This window comes from Amblyraja radiata, chromosome 6, assembly GCF_010909765.2.
Source record: "Amblyraja radiata isolate CabotCenter1 chromosome 6, sAmbRad1.1.pri, whole genome shotgun sequence".
Classification (NCBI taxonomy): Eukaryota; Metazoa; Chordata; class Chondrichthyes; order Rajiformes; family Rajidae; genus Amblyraja; species Amblyraja radiata.
This window is the reverse complement of record NC_045961.1, coordinates 87390442-87409293: the sequence shown is the minus strand read 5'-3', so window position 1 is coordinate 87409293 and position 18852 is coordinate 87390442. Positions and strand designations below refer to the sequence as shown.

Genomic DNA, 18852 nt, shown 5'->3' with positions numbered 1-18852 from the left:
AGCCCTTTATTGATTGCTACCCGTTCTTGTAGCTGTAAGCAGTACAACACAATAGCAAGTTTAGCAATTCAATATTAATTTCTTAGTGTTAGTTAATGTCGATTAGTGTGTGCGTACATATGTCCATGTTGGTCATTCACCGTCTCTCAGGTTATGGCATGCTGTTACGTATTGTGCACCAAGATGTGCCGTATTTCCTTCGCCAAGGATTATTCTTAGTTTTGATGTATCATCTAGTTCTTTAAAATCAGGGGTTGCCACACTGAGTTTGTCAAAGTATGCTTTCCTTGTTTTGTCAAATTTATTGCATTTTAGGAGGAAGTGCACCTGTTTCAACCTCATCTGTCAAACAGTGGCTGCATATTCTGTTTTCTCTTGGTTGCCAGAATCTCTTCTGTCTTCCTTTTTCAACTGCCAAATAGTGGTCACTTAATCTGTATTTGGTGAGGGTCTGTCTCTGCTTTATGTCTCTAACAGTTGAGAGATAGTCTGCAAATTTATGGTCTCTTTTTAGGGAACGGTAACATCCTAATCTGCTTTGGCTTTTGGTTTCTTTATCCCAATGTTCCAAGTACGTTTCTTTACATTGTTTGATAATTTGGTTCACTCTAATTGGTGATTGGGGGCCAGTATTGATCTGGGGCCGGTCAGGGTTTAACTGGATAGGGTTTAACTGAATAGGGGTAGTTAGTCTCAGTACCAACTGACACAGGGAACTCTTTTCTGGGTTCCTCTTGGGTTTGAAGGGCTTTAAACTGGAGGGTATCTGGGGGGCTAGATTTAAGGTGATTCCAAAAATTTAGTGCTCTTTTCAGGATATTTATTATCAGTGGGTATCTGCCTAGTTCCGCCCTACATGCGTTTGTTGGTGTTTTCCTTTGGATACGGAGGGTGTTCCGACAAAATTCCGCATGCAGGGCCTCCGTTGTATGTTTTTCCCATTTACTATAACTATGGTGACTGAGCGGACCCCATACTTCACTACCATAAAGCGCAATAGGCTGGATTACACTGTGAAATATTTTAAGACAGATTTTAATTGGGATTAGGATGTTGTAGAATCTTCTTTTTATTGCATACAGAGCTCTTTGAGCTTTCTCTTTTAGTATCTTCTATATCTCTATATCACCGTCTATATCTCTCGTTTTCCTTTCCCCTGACTCTCAGTCTGAAGAAGGGTCGTGACCAGAAATGTCACCTATTCCTTTTCTCTAGAGATGCTGTCTGACCCGATGAGTTACTCCAGCATTTAGTGTCTATCTTCGTCGGTTGAGGAGACTATTGTAACAGGTAGCAGAGAGACCCTTCCCTAGACACCACAGGTGGATCTATCTCCTATCTTAAAGATGGTCATCACACTTAGCCCTCTCCGAGGTCATCACCTCAGTATGTTTACAATATACATCAATGATTTAGATGAGGGGATTCAAAGGAACATTAGCAAATTTGCAGATGACACAAAGCTGGGTGGCAGTGTGAACCGTGAGGAGGATGCTATGAAAATGCAGGGTGACTTGGACAGGTTGGGCGTGTGGGCAGATGCATGGCAGATGCTGTTTAATGTGGATAAATGTAAGGTTATCCACTTTGGTAGCAAAAACAAGAAGGCGGATTATTATCTAAATGTAGCAATGTTACAAAATTTTGAGATTTTAAAAATCAGGTCTGCAATTTATCCCATCAGATAAAGCATAAAAAGATGTTTAATTTTACACCTAATTCACTTTCATATCTTCAGTATTAAAAATGTTATGACCATTTTCACACTCGGAAATGAGCATCTTGTTCCAATTGCTTTTGCATTGACTTAACACAAAAGCTGTGATCGAGGACAGTCAAAAGCCCATAACTTTCTTAAAAATCAAGAGAACTGAATGAAATTTTCAGTTATTATAGATTGAAGCATTCTGAAACAAATATAAAACATCTTACTTGGATGACCAGAAATTAAAGCATATAATTAGTTAACAACTTAATTGTAGCCAATTACAAAATTGACCATTGTGACGGAAATAGTAATAAACACCCTGACTGCCTTGAAAATTCAAAAATGTGATATTCTCAAGATCAAAACTTTAATATTATTGTATTATATGCTGTAAGTCTGTGACAGATAGGTAAATAGATTACAATTTCTAGCAATAGACCAAGTCTTTATGGAGAAGATCAGCTGCTAGCTGGTACATTGGCATATCATAATCAGTAGCATCATCATACTCCTCAGATTGTAACCAATAAGCAACTCTGTACAATTTGTTTTTCCTCAACTTTTTAATTTTGGCATTGTAAACTATAGGTTTTTGCTCTTCAAACCAAGCATGACATGCCTTTCTACCCACTACTTTCCCATTAAGAATGTCCTGTAGATTCCTTTTCTTAAGAAAAGGATATTTTTTTCAAAATAGCCTAAGTATCCAAATAACAAACTATTCCCATTCACACAAGAATTCACAATATAACATGATTTTTAAATCTCACTGCCATTAATTCATATGCCAGATGGAAGGAATTTGATGTTTAATTCCCATAAATTAATCTAGAAACATCCACAATATAATCAAAATTGTAATTTTTTATTAGGGAAGTACAACGGGACCTTGGGATCCTTGTTCATCAGTCAATGAAAGTAAGCATGCACGTACAGCAGGCAGTGAAGAAAGCGAATGGCATGTTGGCCTTCATAACAAGAGGAGTTGAGTATAGGAGCAAAGAGGTCCTTCTGCAGTTGTACAGGGCACTAGTGAGACCACACCTGGAGTTTTGTGTGCAGTTTTGCTGCCCTAATTTGAGGAAGGACATTCTTGCTATTGAGGGAGTGCAGCGTAGGTTTATAAGGTTAATTCCCAGGATGGCGGTACTGTCATATGCTGAGAGAAGAGTGGCTGGGCTTGTACACTCTGGAGTTTAGAAGGATGAGAAGGGATTTTATTGAACCATATAAGATTATTAAGGGTTTGGACATGCTAGAGGCAGGAAACATGTTACCGATGTTGGGGGAGTTCAGAACCAGAGGCCACAGTTTAAGAATAAGGGGTAAGCCATTTAGAACGGAGATGAGGAAACACGTTTTCACACAGGGAGTTGTGAGTGTGGAATTCTCTGCCTCAGAGGACTTTGGAGGCCGGTTCCCTGGATACTTTCAAGAGAGAGCTAGATAGGGCCCTTAAAGATAGCTGAGTCAGGGGATATAGGGAGAAGGTAGGAGCAGGGTACTGATTGGGGATGATCAGCCATGATCACATTGAATGGCCGTGCTAGCTCGAAGGGCCAAATGGCCTACTCCTGCACCTATTGTCTACCCGTTGACTCCACACTAACTACCTGTCCAACAATGCCTCCGTTCTGAAAATCTTCTCCTCATCCTCCAACCTACTCTCCCACCTGGATATAAAGTGACTGCTCAACTGTGGGGGACGTTCATCCAAGGCCTTGAACAATCCATCCCACATTTGATTTCTAACTATTCCTGCTACTAAGTAGAGTCATGGTTGCATTATGTACATCGATTTTTGCACTAATAAAGCCTAGTTTCCTGGAATAATTGATCATTAATTTATTATGTTATTGATCACTATATTGTGGTATTGCATTATGGAGCCTGTAAAAGATGCAGTTCCCGGTACAGACAGCAATGGAACAATCTTGGCTCTTGATGGGAGACATCATCCTGAAACATTAATTCTTTCTCACTCTACATATGCTGCCTGATCTGCTGAACATCGCTGCTATTCTGTGCTGTCTCGTTGATGGTTATTATTCATTATTTAGTTTAATTTAGTTTAGAGATACAGCACAGAAACAGGCCCTTCAGCCCACCGAGTCCACACCGACCAGCGAACCCATATTAATGCTACACACGAGGGACAAATTAACATTTACCAAGCCAATTAACCTACGAACCTGTACAACTTTGGAGTGTGGGAGGAAACTGAAGATCTCGGAGAAAACCCACGCAGGTCACGGAGAGAACGTACAAACTCCGTACAGACAGGCACCCGTAGTCAGGATCTAACCCGGGTCTCTGGCGCTGTAAGGCAGCAACTCTACCCCTATGCCATCTTTTATTGCTATAGTTTTCTCAGTTGTATGGTGAAAAACAATTGTTTTGGTTACTACCAGGCAAATCATAGCATATGTGAGTTACCTGGCCATTGTGTCCATGTGGCATTGGAAGCATCTTGAACAGAAGCAGATGCCAACCAATTACAGTAGTGGTGGTTGCCAATTGCCTGGGATACACCCGAGGTCAGGACAGAATCTCTCTCTGTTTGTCAGTTGAGTATAGTCATACAATGTATAATTAGGGGACGGAGCAGAAGATGAGATATTGGGAGAGTTTCTGATGACGCCTCACTCAATCCTGAAGGATTTGGCCATTGGTACCAAACTGCCCTTTTCATCACCCAACCTCTGTGATGCCAGTCATGTTTAATGCAAGAGTACAAAGCTGTTAAAAACTCATGGTTTTATTTGGCAGTTAAAAATACAGTGTCCCATTAATATATTCATGTACAGTAAAAGCTTGGTTATTCTGCCAGTGCTTTACTTGACTGGTGCCAATCAATCAAATAAGGTGGCTAACCCAACCTTAGCCTGCCCACTTCCTTAACACTCCCTCAATGTTGTCTCAAGCTGTGGCCAAATGCACCCCTAATCTTAGCCCAGGTGCTTCCTCAATGCTGATCCAACCTCAGCCCAAATACTCCCTTAACACTGTCTCTATCACTGACTGCACACTCCCTCAACACAGCCCTGAGTTCAGCCCAGACATTTTATGACACTGCCCAATATCATCTGGGGCATTTTCTTAACACTTTTCTAACTTCAGCTCAAGATAACGCCACCCCAGTACCAGCCCAGGTGTTCCCTCAACACTAGCCAAATATCAGTTCAGATGTTTCCTCAACACGGGCCCAAAGTAAGTCGAGGCATTCCCTCTGACGTGCTGATCACCAGAGTATGCCTGTCGATCTGTCAATGAACCAAGCTTTCAATGTTCACGGTTTAAGTTACAAGGATTGCTGCAAATTTCATCCTGTTGACTGAACTGGACACTCATATGGAAGTAACATTTCCCTTTAAAGTTACAGAAATTGTAGTATATACAACATGTTCAATACACTTGTTTAAAACATGATAAATCAGTTCTACCGCTATGACAGTGGTTCTTTAAAAACAGATATACTAATATACAACTCCCAGCAGCGCACAGGAATTCCAACTACCCACGATTGAGGTTGTATTTCTTATTCCTTTAGATAAAAATGTGCAATTGCAAATGAAGTTTTAAAATGGTTAAAAGTGAAGCAGGAAGCAGGGTCATTAAAAAGACTTTTGCAACAGAGCAACTGGGTCCAAACTCTATCGCTGTTGTTCGTTAATGTTGTTTCACGGGGTGATGGGGGAGGGAGGACATCGTGTTTCTCACAGGTGCCTCATTGGAAGCCTTGACAAGGTCATGTCCATTCAAGGTCACGCACGGACGTACTCAGTTGGATTTAACGCATAAGAGAGCGTCACCACTGGACATGAGACATCACTGTGAATGCACAGCAGACTGTTGGTACAGTGTACACATTCCCTTTAAATAATGGGACTTTGTCACACTATCAAACAGACAGTGGTATAAATATGGGACAATATACAATTGCAGACAAGAGATTCTGACAGAATGGCACAACTTAATGCTGACTGAGAGACATTAGAGACGGCAGCTGCTGAGTTCTGGAGCAAAAACAAACTGCTGGAGGAACTCAGCAGGACAGCCAGCATATGTGGAGGTAAATAGACAGATGATGCTTCAGGTCGAGCCAAAACGTGGCCCATCCATTTACCTCCAAAGATGCTGTCTGACCCGCTGAGTTATTGAAGCAGTTTGTTTTTTGGTTAACACTGAGTGAGACAGGTCAGCTCGGAGTCTGATCTGGTCCTCAACCCAGAGGCAGCAGTGGTAAAAAACAATGGTGCGAGTGGATCTCGATGGACCCAGACCCAGGCGTGATCCCCAGGAACCCGGCATGGAGGGGCGACCGTTTCTCACACTGGTTTGGACCAAGAGTCATTTTAAAAAACATCACAGGGAGATAAGAATGTGGGGACAATACCACAGATGTCTAACTGCTAAAGGGTAATTATGCAAAGCTCTGTAGATGGCAATCATGGCACCTATATCTGGGACAAAGCCCCATACTCCAAACCCCTGCTTCTGATTAGTGGCACTGCCAACATTACCACAGAGTGCAGTATCTGCACCTTAAGGTTAGTTTGCTTCATCAGTCCAATACCCAGCTGGGCTGACCCAGTCGTGGCAAACTCTCTTCACTGGAATCTATCGCCGACTGGTTCACTTTCAATGATCATTCAACTGATCGCTGCTTAGAACGGGTATAAAATAACTGCCCCAAAGGCAGATAGTTAGTCATCTGTTATCTGCAGATAACTAAAGTGCATACTGTAACAGTTTGTGGAGACATCGTTAACATGGTATGGAAAAGTTGATTAAGATGAACACTGCAAATCTGTACACTTTACACAAATTATCCTCTATATCTCAAATTTAGTTTCGAGCTGGGACCAGCATTTTCAGGTATAAAGTAACTCTCTCGGCTTTCCAGTTCTTTCTCAAATCTGCTGGTCACACAGAGTTGGTTGGACGTCTCGAGGTCTCGGTTACGTGGCACTGAAGGGTCTTATCACCAATTGGATGTTCCCTAAAATAAATCAAAATACAAATAAACAAGTTTAAAAATAGCATTTTTTTCACGTTGGCAATAAAGAGGGTGCTTATTCACAAACCTAGGGAGATAGCTCGACAAGATAATACTTCCTTTCATGAATAAAGCAGAGGTTCTTGACAAGAATCCTGGACCATACCATAGATGCATAAAGTCAGAGAGCAATACAGCATGGAAATAGGAAGGGTTCCGACCCAAAATGTTACCCATTCCTTTTCTCCAGAGATGCTGCCTGCCCCGCTGAGTTACCCCAGCACTTTGTGTGTATCTTCGGCATCTGAACTTCCTTCCTACACATGGAATTAGGTCCTTCGGCCCAATTCGCCCATGGTGCCTAACCGAGCTAGTTGCACACCTGCATCTGCCCTATATCTCTCTAAACCTTTCCTCTGTTAGTACTTGTCCAAGTATGTTTTAAATGTTGTAATTGTATCCACCTTAGACACTTCCTCTGGCAGCTCTTTCCATGTACCAACCTTCTTGTGTGAAACAATTGCCCCCCAGGTCCCATTTAAATCTTCCTCTTCTCACCTTAAACCTACGTGCTCTCGCTTTAGTCCTTGCCTCCGTGTGAAAAAGACTGTGACCGTTCACCATCTTTTGAGGAAGAGAGTTCTAAACACAGCCCATGTTTGGAATGGGTCCTGAACTGGCCAAACAGTGCGCTGAATCATTCTAATTTACGACATGGAACAGGCCATTCAGCCCATCGCCCTGGTGCTGGTGTTCACGTTCCACACAAACCTCCTCCTGCCAATCTTCATCTCACACCATCAGTAAGAGAACAATAATGCAACCTATCCCACTTGGGGCATTTCTTAGAGGATTGATATTGGAGAAAGTAAAAAATATGAATAAAGAATGACTTACTGGCTGCCATACTTGGTCCTCGTGAACTTGTTCCTCTTGTACTGTGTGTGCTCCAGGTCCAGGGTCTGGACAGCAGCTATGATCTGCTTGAGGACTTTATACGTCTCTTGCGGATCATCGATGATAAAGGTTGAATACTCCTCCTGCTCTGGCCCGTCATACACAGACTTGCTGCCACAAGCCTCTGGGAACAAAGGTGAAATGGAGCCGATTATTTTTAGTTTAGTTTAGTTTAGATATACAGTGCTGAAACAGTCCCAATTCAGTTCCGTTTATTGTCAGGTGTATCAAGGTACATTGAAAAGCTTTTGCTGCGTGCTAACCAGTCAGCAGAAAGTCAATACATTATTACAATCGATCCATTGACAGTGTATAGATACATGATCAGGGAATAACAAGCTCTTACTGAACAAGCTCCTACGCGAGAGCAGATCTATGCAGACCAATAAAGCTTAGCTTCGGTTTGTGGTTGGGCTGAGTTAGCTGATGAGTACTAATTGGAACTCAGCCACAAGAGAGTGAAGACAAGGTGTACTGCTGATAATCACTGTAGAGGTTCACATTTGGAGCAGGACAGCCCAGCTATCAGCGTGCCACTGCACAGCAACTCAGCCTCAAGCTGAACTCTGTTTGACATAACTTTACATGGTATGTATGTAACTACAGAAGCAGGCCATTCAGCCCCTCTGCTCCATGATGATATTTCTGCTTCACACCAGTCCCCTCCCAGCCATCTGCTCCTACTTCACTCTCCCTTGCCGCCCCCTTAAGCCCATCTCTCCAGTTCCCTCGGCCTGATCCTGGTTGGAGTGAGTTTACAATTTCACCATACTCGGAATTCCTGACAGGATCTATTGGTGACCCCTTACAGTAAAGGACCCTAGTTCCACAAAGGGAAATCTCCCTGTTAAGTGAAAGCATTAACCTTTCCAAACTGTTAAAGTAGTCCATGAGGTTCCCACACTCGTGTTTTCCAGAGGATGGATGACAGCCTGTTTAACCTTCCTAACAGGTACAACATCTCACTACTGGTATTATCCTTGTAAATCTTTTCATAATTTCTGGATCAGAACTGTTGGTAATACTCCACGTATTGCCTTGGTATGTACGACTGCTTTATTCAAATCGTTCATTAATTGAGAATTAGTAATTTATTAACCTTTAATCATTTTGTGGTTGGGACATCAAGGATTTACATCGGGACATCTCGATGGCAATTCAATTGTTAATCACTTTCTGAGCATCACTTCAAGATTCAGCATCTGACAAGCAGGTCTGTCAAGTGCCGAGATTAATAACATAGAAACATAGAAAATAGGTGCAGGAGTAGGCCATTCGTCCCTTCGAGCCTGCATCGCCATTCAATATGATCATGGCTGATCATCCAACTCAGTATCCCATCCCTGCCTTCTCTCCATACCCCCTGATCCCTTTAGCCACAAGGGCCACATCTAACTCCCTCTTAAATATAGTCAATGAACTGGCCTCAACTACCTTCTGTGGCAGAGAATTCCATAGATTCACCACTCTCTGTGTAAAAAATGATTTTCTCATCTCAGCCCTAAAATACCTCCCTCTTATCCTTAAACTGTGCCCCCTAGTTCTGGACTTCCCCAACATCGGGAATAATTTTCCTGCATCTAGCCTGTCCAACCTCTTAAGAATTTTGTAAGTTTCTATAAGATCCCCCCTCAATCTTCTAAATTCTAGCGTGTACAAGTCGAGTCTATCCAGTCTTTCTTCATATGAAAGTCCTGCCATCCTAGGAATCAGTCTGGTGAACCTTCTCTGTACTCCCTCTATGGCAAGAATGTCTTTCCTCAGATTAGGAGACCAAAACTGTACGCAATACTCCAGGTGGGGTCTCACCTCGAGACGCAGTTTAATCCAGTGATTTCTGGGCCCACCAGTTTAGTTTAGTTTGGAAATACAGTGCGGAAACATGCCCTTCGACCAACCGAGTCCACGTCGACCAGCGATCCCTGTACACTAGCACTATCCTACACACACTAGGGACAATTTACAATTTTTACCGAAGCCAAATTAACCTACAAACCTATACTTCTTTGGAATGTAGGAGGAAACCGGCGAATCTGGGGAAAACCCAGGCGGTCATGGGGAGAACGTACAAACTCTGTACTGACAGCACCCGTAGTCAGGATCGACACCAGGTCTCTGGCACTGTTAGACAGCAACTCCACGGCTTCGCCACTGTGATGCCCCCACACTCCACTTATCACTTAAAAAAACGGAAATATGAATTCTTCATCACTGGGACCAGGAGCTGTTGGATTATAGTGCAGTCCCAGCACATTACTGCTGTCCTCACCCGGGCTGTGATCACCCTCCTCCTCCATCACACCACCTCCTCATCCCACACCAATATGGCTGACTCTCAAATTGTCTTTCAGGCTGGTGTCCTTGCAATAGTCTTTTCAGGCAGCAACTGCAACCTCCCAAGAATTCATGTATAAAACTCCCCACTCCTCAAACTACAAAGGTATTCTCCTCCCTGCACTTTCCACCAGCCTCTGTAGTCCTAAAGTTGTCATCACGTTTTGCACCTCTTGCATCAGTGACAGAGGACACAGTTTTACGTCAGATTTGCAGCATCTTTCACCTTGCATCTTCTCCAGCTTGGTCCTGTGAGTGTTGAAGAGGGAGTAAATATGCTCCGTCTCGCGGTCACCGTCTACGTCCAGCTGAATGTCTGCCGGAAGGCCACTGCACAGAACAGACACACCACATGGGATTCAAATCAACGTAATGGCCACTAGCCCAAAAGGTAAAGCACTTAAAAGCACAGTGCGTGCAGGCTTTACCAAAGGCAGACTGTTAAACACACAGTGTCACAACAAAATACTTTAGTTTTATTTTAGAGATATAGTGCTGAAACAGTCCCTTCGGCCCATCGAGTTCCGTGCCGACCAATTATCCTACACACACTCGGGACAATTTAAAATTTTACCAAGTCAATTAGCCTCAAACCTGTTGGTCTTTAGAGTATGGGAGGAAACTGGAGCTCCCGGGGAAAACTCACGTAGCTCACCAGGAGAATGTACAAACTCTGTACAGACAGCACCTGTAGTCAGGATTGAACCTGGGTCTCTGGCGCTGTAAGGCAGCAACTCAACCACTGCAAAGATGGCATTTCGCTCCCTCCACCACCAGTGCACAGTGGCCATCTTCTCCTTGTAGAGGGTGGTGAATCCCTGGAGTTCTATGTTCTAGCGGGTAGCGGAAGTCGGGTCATTACAAATATTTGTTAAATTGAGGAATAAACAGGCTGGAGAAGTGACACAGAAGAGGAGTTGAGGCCAGCACAGGTCAGTCACAGTCATATTGAATGGGATAGGTTTTGAGGGGTCTGATGGCTGTCTTCTTGTTGCTACCTGCAGAGGTTTTCAGTGGAGGTTGGAAAGAGTGGTTTGAAAAAGTGCACTGGTCATTGGGTTAGTAACTCGGGAGTATAAATTTGAAAAAACAGAAAATGAAGGAAATACTCAGCAGGTCAGGCCGCATCTGTGGGAAGAGAAGCAGAGCTAATGTTTCAGGTCAAAGACCCTTCGACAGATGCAGGAAGGAGATAAAAGTAGCTTGTTAGACTCTAAGGAGAGTCGGGTGAGTGGTAATAGAAGGTTCTGGACCAGTGGAAACCTCATTCACCATCAACCCTTAAAGTCTCTTCATAGTCAAAGCTCTAGGGTCTCATATCAGTGATTTTTCTTTGTGCTTTCTCCCAGACCTTGACTTCTATTCTTGAGATAGAATCTAGATACATTAAAGATCGAGAGCTGTGTAGGAAGGAACTGCATGTGCTGGTTTACACCGAAGATAGACACAAAATGCTAGAGTAACTCAGCTGGTTAGGCAGCATCTCAGGAGAAAAGAAGGAGTCCGACCCAAAATATCACCTATTCCTTTTCTCCAGAGATGCTGCCTGACCCACTTAAATACTCTTCACATTTTGTGTCTAATGAAAGAGAGCTCTTGTATTGTAAAACAGAGTTCATCCACAGTAATTTCCTGATAAAGCAAAACCAGATGACCATGGGGATATGCAGTACATTTAAGATCACCTATATATGCAAAGGACCGTGTTAGGATAATTTTTTTTTTGTATTTAGAGGGGTTAGGATGTTAAAAGTCGAATCAGGATCAGTAAGAGAAGAATTGTTTGGTGTATAGGAAGGAACAAAAGAAGGGTCTCGATCGGAAACGTCGCCTATTCCTTTTCTCCAGAGATGCTGCCCGCCCGCTGAGTTACACCAGGATTTTGTGTCTATCTTAATTATCTAGTGTCGTTTAGTGTAGTTTATTATTATCACGTGTACTGAGGTACAGTGAAAAACATTTGTTTCCATGCTATCCAGTCAAAGAAAAGACTATGCATGATTACAATCAAGCCGTCCAGAATGTACAGATAACGGATACAGGGTATAACATTTAGTGAAAGATTTGCTGCTGAAATAAAGATTTAAAAGAGTGGTCTGATTGTAATGGGTGACAGCAGCTCCTCTTCTGGGACCAGCACACAAAGAGTCTTCTGGCTCCGGCACCACATTTAAAAAAAGTAAACTTAGAAAGGTCTTAATATGTGGGTAAGTGGGACTTGTACAGACAGGTAGAGGGTCTGCTCATCTTACCCAGTGCAGGGGGCACACCCAGGGACACCGTCCGCACTGGCCTTGCAGCACAGCCAGTGCCCGTTGAGGTAGGCCGATGGGTGGTACGTGGTCAGCCGCTTCTGGTTGCACTGACTAACTTTGGTCAGGATGTCCATCCAGTCTTTGGCCTCCACACAGTTGTTGGCCTGGATGTACAGCGCTCTCTCGGGCTGAATGACTTGAAACATCTGATTTGAAGCAAGCACAAGATTCAATTTGCTCATACGCTGTATTAACCCAGGTGGCAATCTTAAATTCTCCTATTTTCTGCAATTTGGGTGGAGGATTGCACAATGTCAAATCCCTTTCAAATCCTTCTATGATGTATCCCTCCCCATCTCCAGCCCTCCATATCCTTCCTACCTCCAGTCATCTATAGCCTACTCCTCTAACCCTTTATAACCTTCCCTCTTTATGTCTCCATCTCTCCAGAACCTGCCCCATCTTATCTCTCCACCCCCCCCCCCCCACCCCCCCATTAGTAGTCTCTTGAGCATCCTGGATTTTAATCCCTGTTTCTGGCAGCCGCACTTTCAACTCACTATACGCCCTCACAGAATCTTTGTGTCTCTCTCCCCCATAAGACTCTCCTTAAACTTATGTCTTTGACCAGGCTTCTAGTCACCAGCCCAACTCCTCTTTCTGTGGTTCAGATTATGTCTAGCGCGTTTCCTATGAAGCATGGCAAGACATTACAGGCACCATGTCAATGTGCTTATTGTGGCAGTATGCAATCTTCCCACATCCAAACGTGGTCCGTTTCCACCCAGTCTGAGCCCCAGCGTTAAGCACTTCAGTGAAAATTTCCCGAATCTTCCATCTTTACGTCGATGCACACAATCTAACATTCTACTCACATTTTTCATTTTGAATGATTCTTCCTCTAGTTTCTCAACTGCGAGGATATTTTCAATTGGAATATTGTACAGTGGGTGGTCACCTAAAAACATCAGGAAAAGAGCTCATTAAAAAAACTGTTCCTTCCAGAGTGGAAATTTGTCTGAAGCTTTCTGGCCAAGTTCATTATCTAAATCATCAACCAACTGGACAAACTCATTCATATAGTACACAAAAACAGGCCTCACATTGCCTCTGCCTCATGCAAGAGGATTTGAACACAAGATTAAAGGTGTCTAATTGCAATTATATTGGACCCAGATGAGACTACGCCTTAAATACGTTATCGATCATGAAGGATATACTTGCACTGGAGAAAGTGCAACAAAGGCTCATCAGACTGATCCTGGGATTTCATTGCCATGGCTGAGAAGGCCAAGACATTGAGAATTTTTAAATTGGAGGTTGATAGGTACTTTATTAGTGATGGCATCAAAAGTTACAGGGAGAATACAGGAGCATGGGGTTGAGAGGGAAATATAGATCAGCCATGATCAAACAGCAGAGTAGACTCGATGCTCCAAATGGCCAAATTCTGCTCCTATGTCTTATGGTCTTATGGAATTCCAGACTGGATTTATTGGAGACTGCTTGATGTTGATGGTCCCTCCTTTTGGGCTCTGCTGATGTGGAATCTTACTGAACCTCCACTCTCGACAGGAATTCAAGAGGCAGAGAAGGGACAGCAAACTGTCAGAGTGGGATGATGGTGTGCACATAAAGTCATCAAGATGGACAGGGACAAGGACAATGCGAGGGAATCTACGTCAGTGGTGGTCTTGAGGCTGCCTCATGCTAGCCCCTCCCTGCCCTCTCTATTTCCACAATGCCATCTCCTTCTATCCCCTATTTCTTCATCTGTTTATCAAACATCCCCTTAAATCCATCTCTGCCCTTCACCTCACCCACTGTTTGTGGGAGTGAGTTCCATTCTTCCTACTCCCTGGGGAAAGATGCACAACCACTATTTTCTTCCAAGTTATCTGACTGATCTCAAGCAGCGGTTGCTGAGTGGAAAGTCACAGTTTGCACCAAAGATCTTTTAATGCTTTTGCTCCCACTCAAAACTCCATTGATGCCATGACAAGATCTTGCTCCCAACATATGTTCGTGTGTGCTGGCCTCAGGAAGGCAACTGAGACATGGAGCTTGGGAAGAATCATCAGGGAACATAAAGCCAGTGAGGATCCAGGCCCCAGGGGAACACTGCTCCTGTACTAGGAGGGAAGAGCTGTGAGCCACTTCACCTTTGTGCTTGTGATAGGTGAGTTCATGGTTGCTCAAGCGAAACCACCTCTTCTTAAAATTCTTCATGCCAAAACGCTTTCTTCCTTGTGCCCTCTTGATCATACACCTAAATGGAAGTCCAAAAATATAATTTGGAAAGGTTAGTAAATGAAATCTTTACCAGGTAATCAATGTATAGGAGCCTAAAAACTGTAAAGTCCAGGTTCAGGAGCAGCTTCCTTCCCTACAACCCAGGGTCTTGAACACAACAAACTCCAACTAAACTAAAGATTGCCTTGGTTGGACTAGGGACTTTGGACTTTGTTTTGTTTCGCATTACATTTATTTATTTTGAATTCCAGACATCTGATGATACAGAGAATGATAGCTGAAGAAAGATTGGCACGCCGAGTAGCCTTTGCTCCTGGACTGGATGAACCATCCAGATCACCATGACGTATTAGTTTTATAGTCTGCTTTGACGGTAAATTGTTGCACCACACACGGCCTTGGTTATTTTGTTTATTTAATTTCTATACAAAAACACCCAGAACTTGGCAGTGTTATCCTCTAAACTCTTGACTTTGCCAAGAATTATATCTAATCCCAGACTTGCAAAGATTGCCCACTCATCTCTAACACTGCAGCTTTCCATCTGACCCCTGTAAAATATTAACTGTTTTCTCGGAAAAAAAACAAGCTCCTGACCAAAGAATGTGAATCACTGATTTCAGATGTTAGCAACAAATCTGGGAGCGTGCTTAGTGCCCACATTGGTGGAAGGAGAAGTCAGAGGAATTGGAATGGATGCTGAAGATACTCATATTCCAGCAACTCTCAGCTCCTCACTGCACCACAAGTGACTGTGAGAGAGTAGGATGGATTCATAAGTGTTCAAAATAATAAAGGGGCTTGGACAGTAAATATGAAGCTGTTTCCAGTTGCAGGAGGATTGCCGAGTTAAGGAGACTAACTACAGAACTGGAACCACATACATAGCGGTTTTTCGGGGCGATCGGGAATGCACTGTCTGAAGGGGTAAAGGTGAAATATACTCAAGAGGAACTTTCAAAGATACAAAATAAAGAGGAAAATCACAGAGCTATGAGGAAAATGCCTGGGAGCGGGGCAAATCCAAGAGCCTTTTCCCAGAGCTACCACTAACATAATGAATCAACTGCCAGCACTAACACGAATCAACTGCAAGATTCATCTGATTTTAGTGGGGATTCAGTGTCAAAAACAAAAAGCTGGATTTTCTTCCCTCATGGAGAGTTTAGAATGCGGGAGGCACACTTAACCCAGTTGTTTACGGTGAACAAAGGGTGGACACCAGAACTTCTGCTGCGTAATATGTGGCAGCCCTGAGAGCGGGTTCTGTACATGATGGTGGATGGTATGCAACAGCATAAATTCTCCGAAATATCTGAGTTTCTATGACTCACTGGATTAAAGGAGAATTGGAATACAGCTGAAATAATAAAAAAGTTGGTCTTGTAAAAGTGATCTTAAAGAAGTTGGATTGTTGTAAAAATCCACCTAGTTTATTGATCTCCTGCTCAGCTTTAGCTAATATGCGACTGCTGTCCACAGTAATGTAGTTAACTCTTGCCCTGTGAATCGGTTAAGCAAAATCCTCTTCTATCCTGGGTGCCCTTGTATATCAGTCACTGAAAGTAAGCATGCAGGTTTGGCAGGCAGTGAAAAAAGCAAATGGCATGTTGGCCTTCATTGCGAGAGGATTTGAGTTTAGGAGCAAGGAGGTCCTACTGTTGTACGGGGCCCTGGTGAGACCGCAGCTGGAGTATTGTGTGCAGTTTTGGTCTCTTAATTTGAGGAAGGACATTATTGCTATTGAGGGAGTGCAGCGTAGGTTAATTCCTGGGTTGGCGAGACTGACACATGATGAAAGAATGGGTCGACTGGGCTTGTATTCACTGGAATACATTCAGAAGAATGAGAGGGGATCTTATAGAAACATAACATTCTTAAAGGATTGGACAGGCTAGATGCAGGGGAAATGTTCCCGATGTTGGGGAGTCCAGAACCAGGGGTCACAGTTTCAGAATAAGGGGTTGGCCATTTAGGACTGAGATAAGGAAATCTTTTTTCACCCAGAGAGTTGTGAATCTGTGGAATTTTCTGCCACAGAAGGCAGTGGAGGCCAATTCACTGGATGTTTTCAAGAGAGAGTTAATTTAGATCTTAGGGCTAAAGGAATCAAGGGAAATGGGGAGAAAGCTGGAACGGGTTACTGATTTTGGATGATCAGACATGATCATATTGAATGGCGGTGCTGGCTCGAGGGGCTGAATGGCCTACTCCTGCACCTATTTTCTATGTGTAGAAGAAAAAATTAAAATCTCCATTTAATTTTGGCATCTCTCGTTGACCAGGTGCAGAAGGATATCATGGGAATTTTGGCAAAACAAGTTTCAGACGTATTATCTCTTGTTTGGAAATGCTTAGCATGGTGAATTAAAGCACAGCAAATTAGGACATAGATAAGGAAGCCTGTTTCTCAGTGGGAAGTTATTGAATGCTGGATCACAATGTGACAATGTAACTAATGTGATCAAGAACACAATAGCAATCGCTGGGTTGACCACCCACTAGTAGTGCAGAAACGTTGCAGTAAATGGGGGCTTATGATTGGCTCGGAGAGGGAGCAGTGGTTGAAAGATGAGATAGAATAATGGCAAGATGCCCTTGTATTATGTTTGACTTGTATTAACCATCTGTTGTTGAATAAGATTAACATAAACAAAAAGTATATTAAGACTAATGAAATAATTAATACCCACGTAGTAGATAGTAATAACAAGAAAACATATAGCCAAGGACGAAGTATATTTTCGTATAGTTATATCTAACAAAAAAAAAGTTGTTTACTGCACTGTATAACTGTCGGCTAATTCTGCTGCAAAGACAGAAACAATGAGCAGTTAACTGCCACCATCTCTCCATATCATGCAATAAAGCTTCTTGTCTGTTTTTCTGTCAATTTCCTCAACACTATGTTGCTATGTTTCTATCGAGTAGTTAGGTCACCAGCATCAGTTTAGTTTCATTCAGTTTAGAGATACAGCGTGGAAATAGGCCCTTCGGCCCACCGAGTCCGTGTCGACCAGCGATCCCTGCACACTTACACTATCCTACACACACGAGACAATTTATAGTCTGAAGAAAGGTCTTGACCTGAAACATCATCCATTCCTTCTCTCCAGAGATGCTGCCTGTCCCGCTGAGTTACTCCAGCATTTTGCGTCTACCTTTGATTTAAACCAGCATCTGCAGATCTGTTCCTATACAGAGACAATTTACAATTATACCAAGCCAATTAACCTACAGACCTGTACATCTTTGGAGTGTGGGAAGAAACCGGAGCACCTGGAGAAAACCCACACGGGTCAGACCGTACAGACAGCACCCATAGTCAGGATGAAACCCGGGTCTCTGGAGCTGTAAGGCAGCAACTCTACCGCAGCGCCACTGTGCCGTCCATTCTCCTCAGGGGAATGGCAACAAACATTGGCCTTGGAATGTAGGTCACATCATGAGGGAGATGCAGGGTTTTCTGTGCAAAGGTTACTCATAAATAGTTTCATTTGAGTTGGACTGGAAAAAAAATGTATTTACCACAGAGAACAATGAGGTTTATGAACTCACCCTTCCTTTAACACGATTGGCTGCTCAATGCTCCTGTGGTCCTTTCTTCCGGAGGAGGAGATTAAATCTAGGAACTTCATACAGATCACAAACGCAGTGTTAAAGGGGGCACATCTGGACGTACAATCTGCCAACAAATTCCCTTTCTCTGCAAGTATGCGACTGTCTGTGTAACAGAGGAGTTGTGACCCTGGAAAAATCCAGAGATCTGTCCCCAGACAATTACGCAATTTGACATTTCCTTCATTTAAGAGTATTTCTGTGAAAAAAACTTAAAAACAAACTATTTTCCAAGATCAGGATAAGTTTACAGATCAGCTGGCTTTTACTGATTGAGAATTTTTTATTTGCAACATCTCAAAGGGAGTCTTTGGGATTCCTAGATAAACAATAGTGGTAAAAAAAACCTCGGCTGCTCAGGCACCCAATCCAACCTGACTCCAACAGACCCTACCCCTAACGTCACCCCCCAAAAAATGCCAAAATAATTCAAATTCAACCCCAACTGAATTCTCCCACCACCACAATAGTGGGTGGCAGTCAGGACAGCATAGTGGCGTGCAGGGTAGCACAGTGATGCAGCTGGTGGAACTGCTGCCTCACAGCCCCAGCGACCCGGGTTCGATACTGACGTCGGGCCTTGTATATATGGAGTTTGCAAGTTCTCCCTGTGACCGCGTGGGTTTCCTTCGGGTGCTCTGGTTTCCTCCCACATCCCAAAACTGTGTGGGTTTGTAGGTTAATTGGCTTGTGTAAATTGTTACATGTGTGTAGGGAGTGGGATAATA

At 43.2% G+C, this 18852-nt stretch overlaps 1 protein-coding gene across 1 annotated transcript in view; it reads right to left on the bottom strand.

The window, feature by feature from the left end:
- Positions 1-4448: 4448 nt before the first annotated feature.
- The window catches only part of rasa3 (RAS p21 protein activator 3), a 155160-nt gene continuing 140756 nt past the window's right edge, over positions 4449-18852 (bottom strand). The window contains exons 18-24 of the mRNA XM_033023134.1: positions 18065-18138; positions 14416-14522; positions 13129-13211; positions 12251-12459; positions 10225-10328; positions 7605-7788; positions 4449-6710 (exon numbers count right to left, since the gene is read on the bottom strand). Of these exons, the coding sequence (XP_032879025.1) occupies positions 6635-6710; positions 7605-7788; positions 10225-10328; positions 12251-12459; positions 13129-13211; positions 14416-14522; positions 18065-18138 (837 nt within the window). The 3' untranslated portion in view covers positions 4449-6634. The remainder of the gene's footprint in view (positions 6711-7604; positions 7789-10224; positions 10329-12250; positions 12460-13128; positions 13212-14415; positions 14523-18064; positions 18139-18852) is intronic.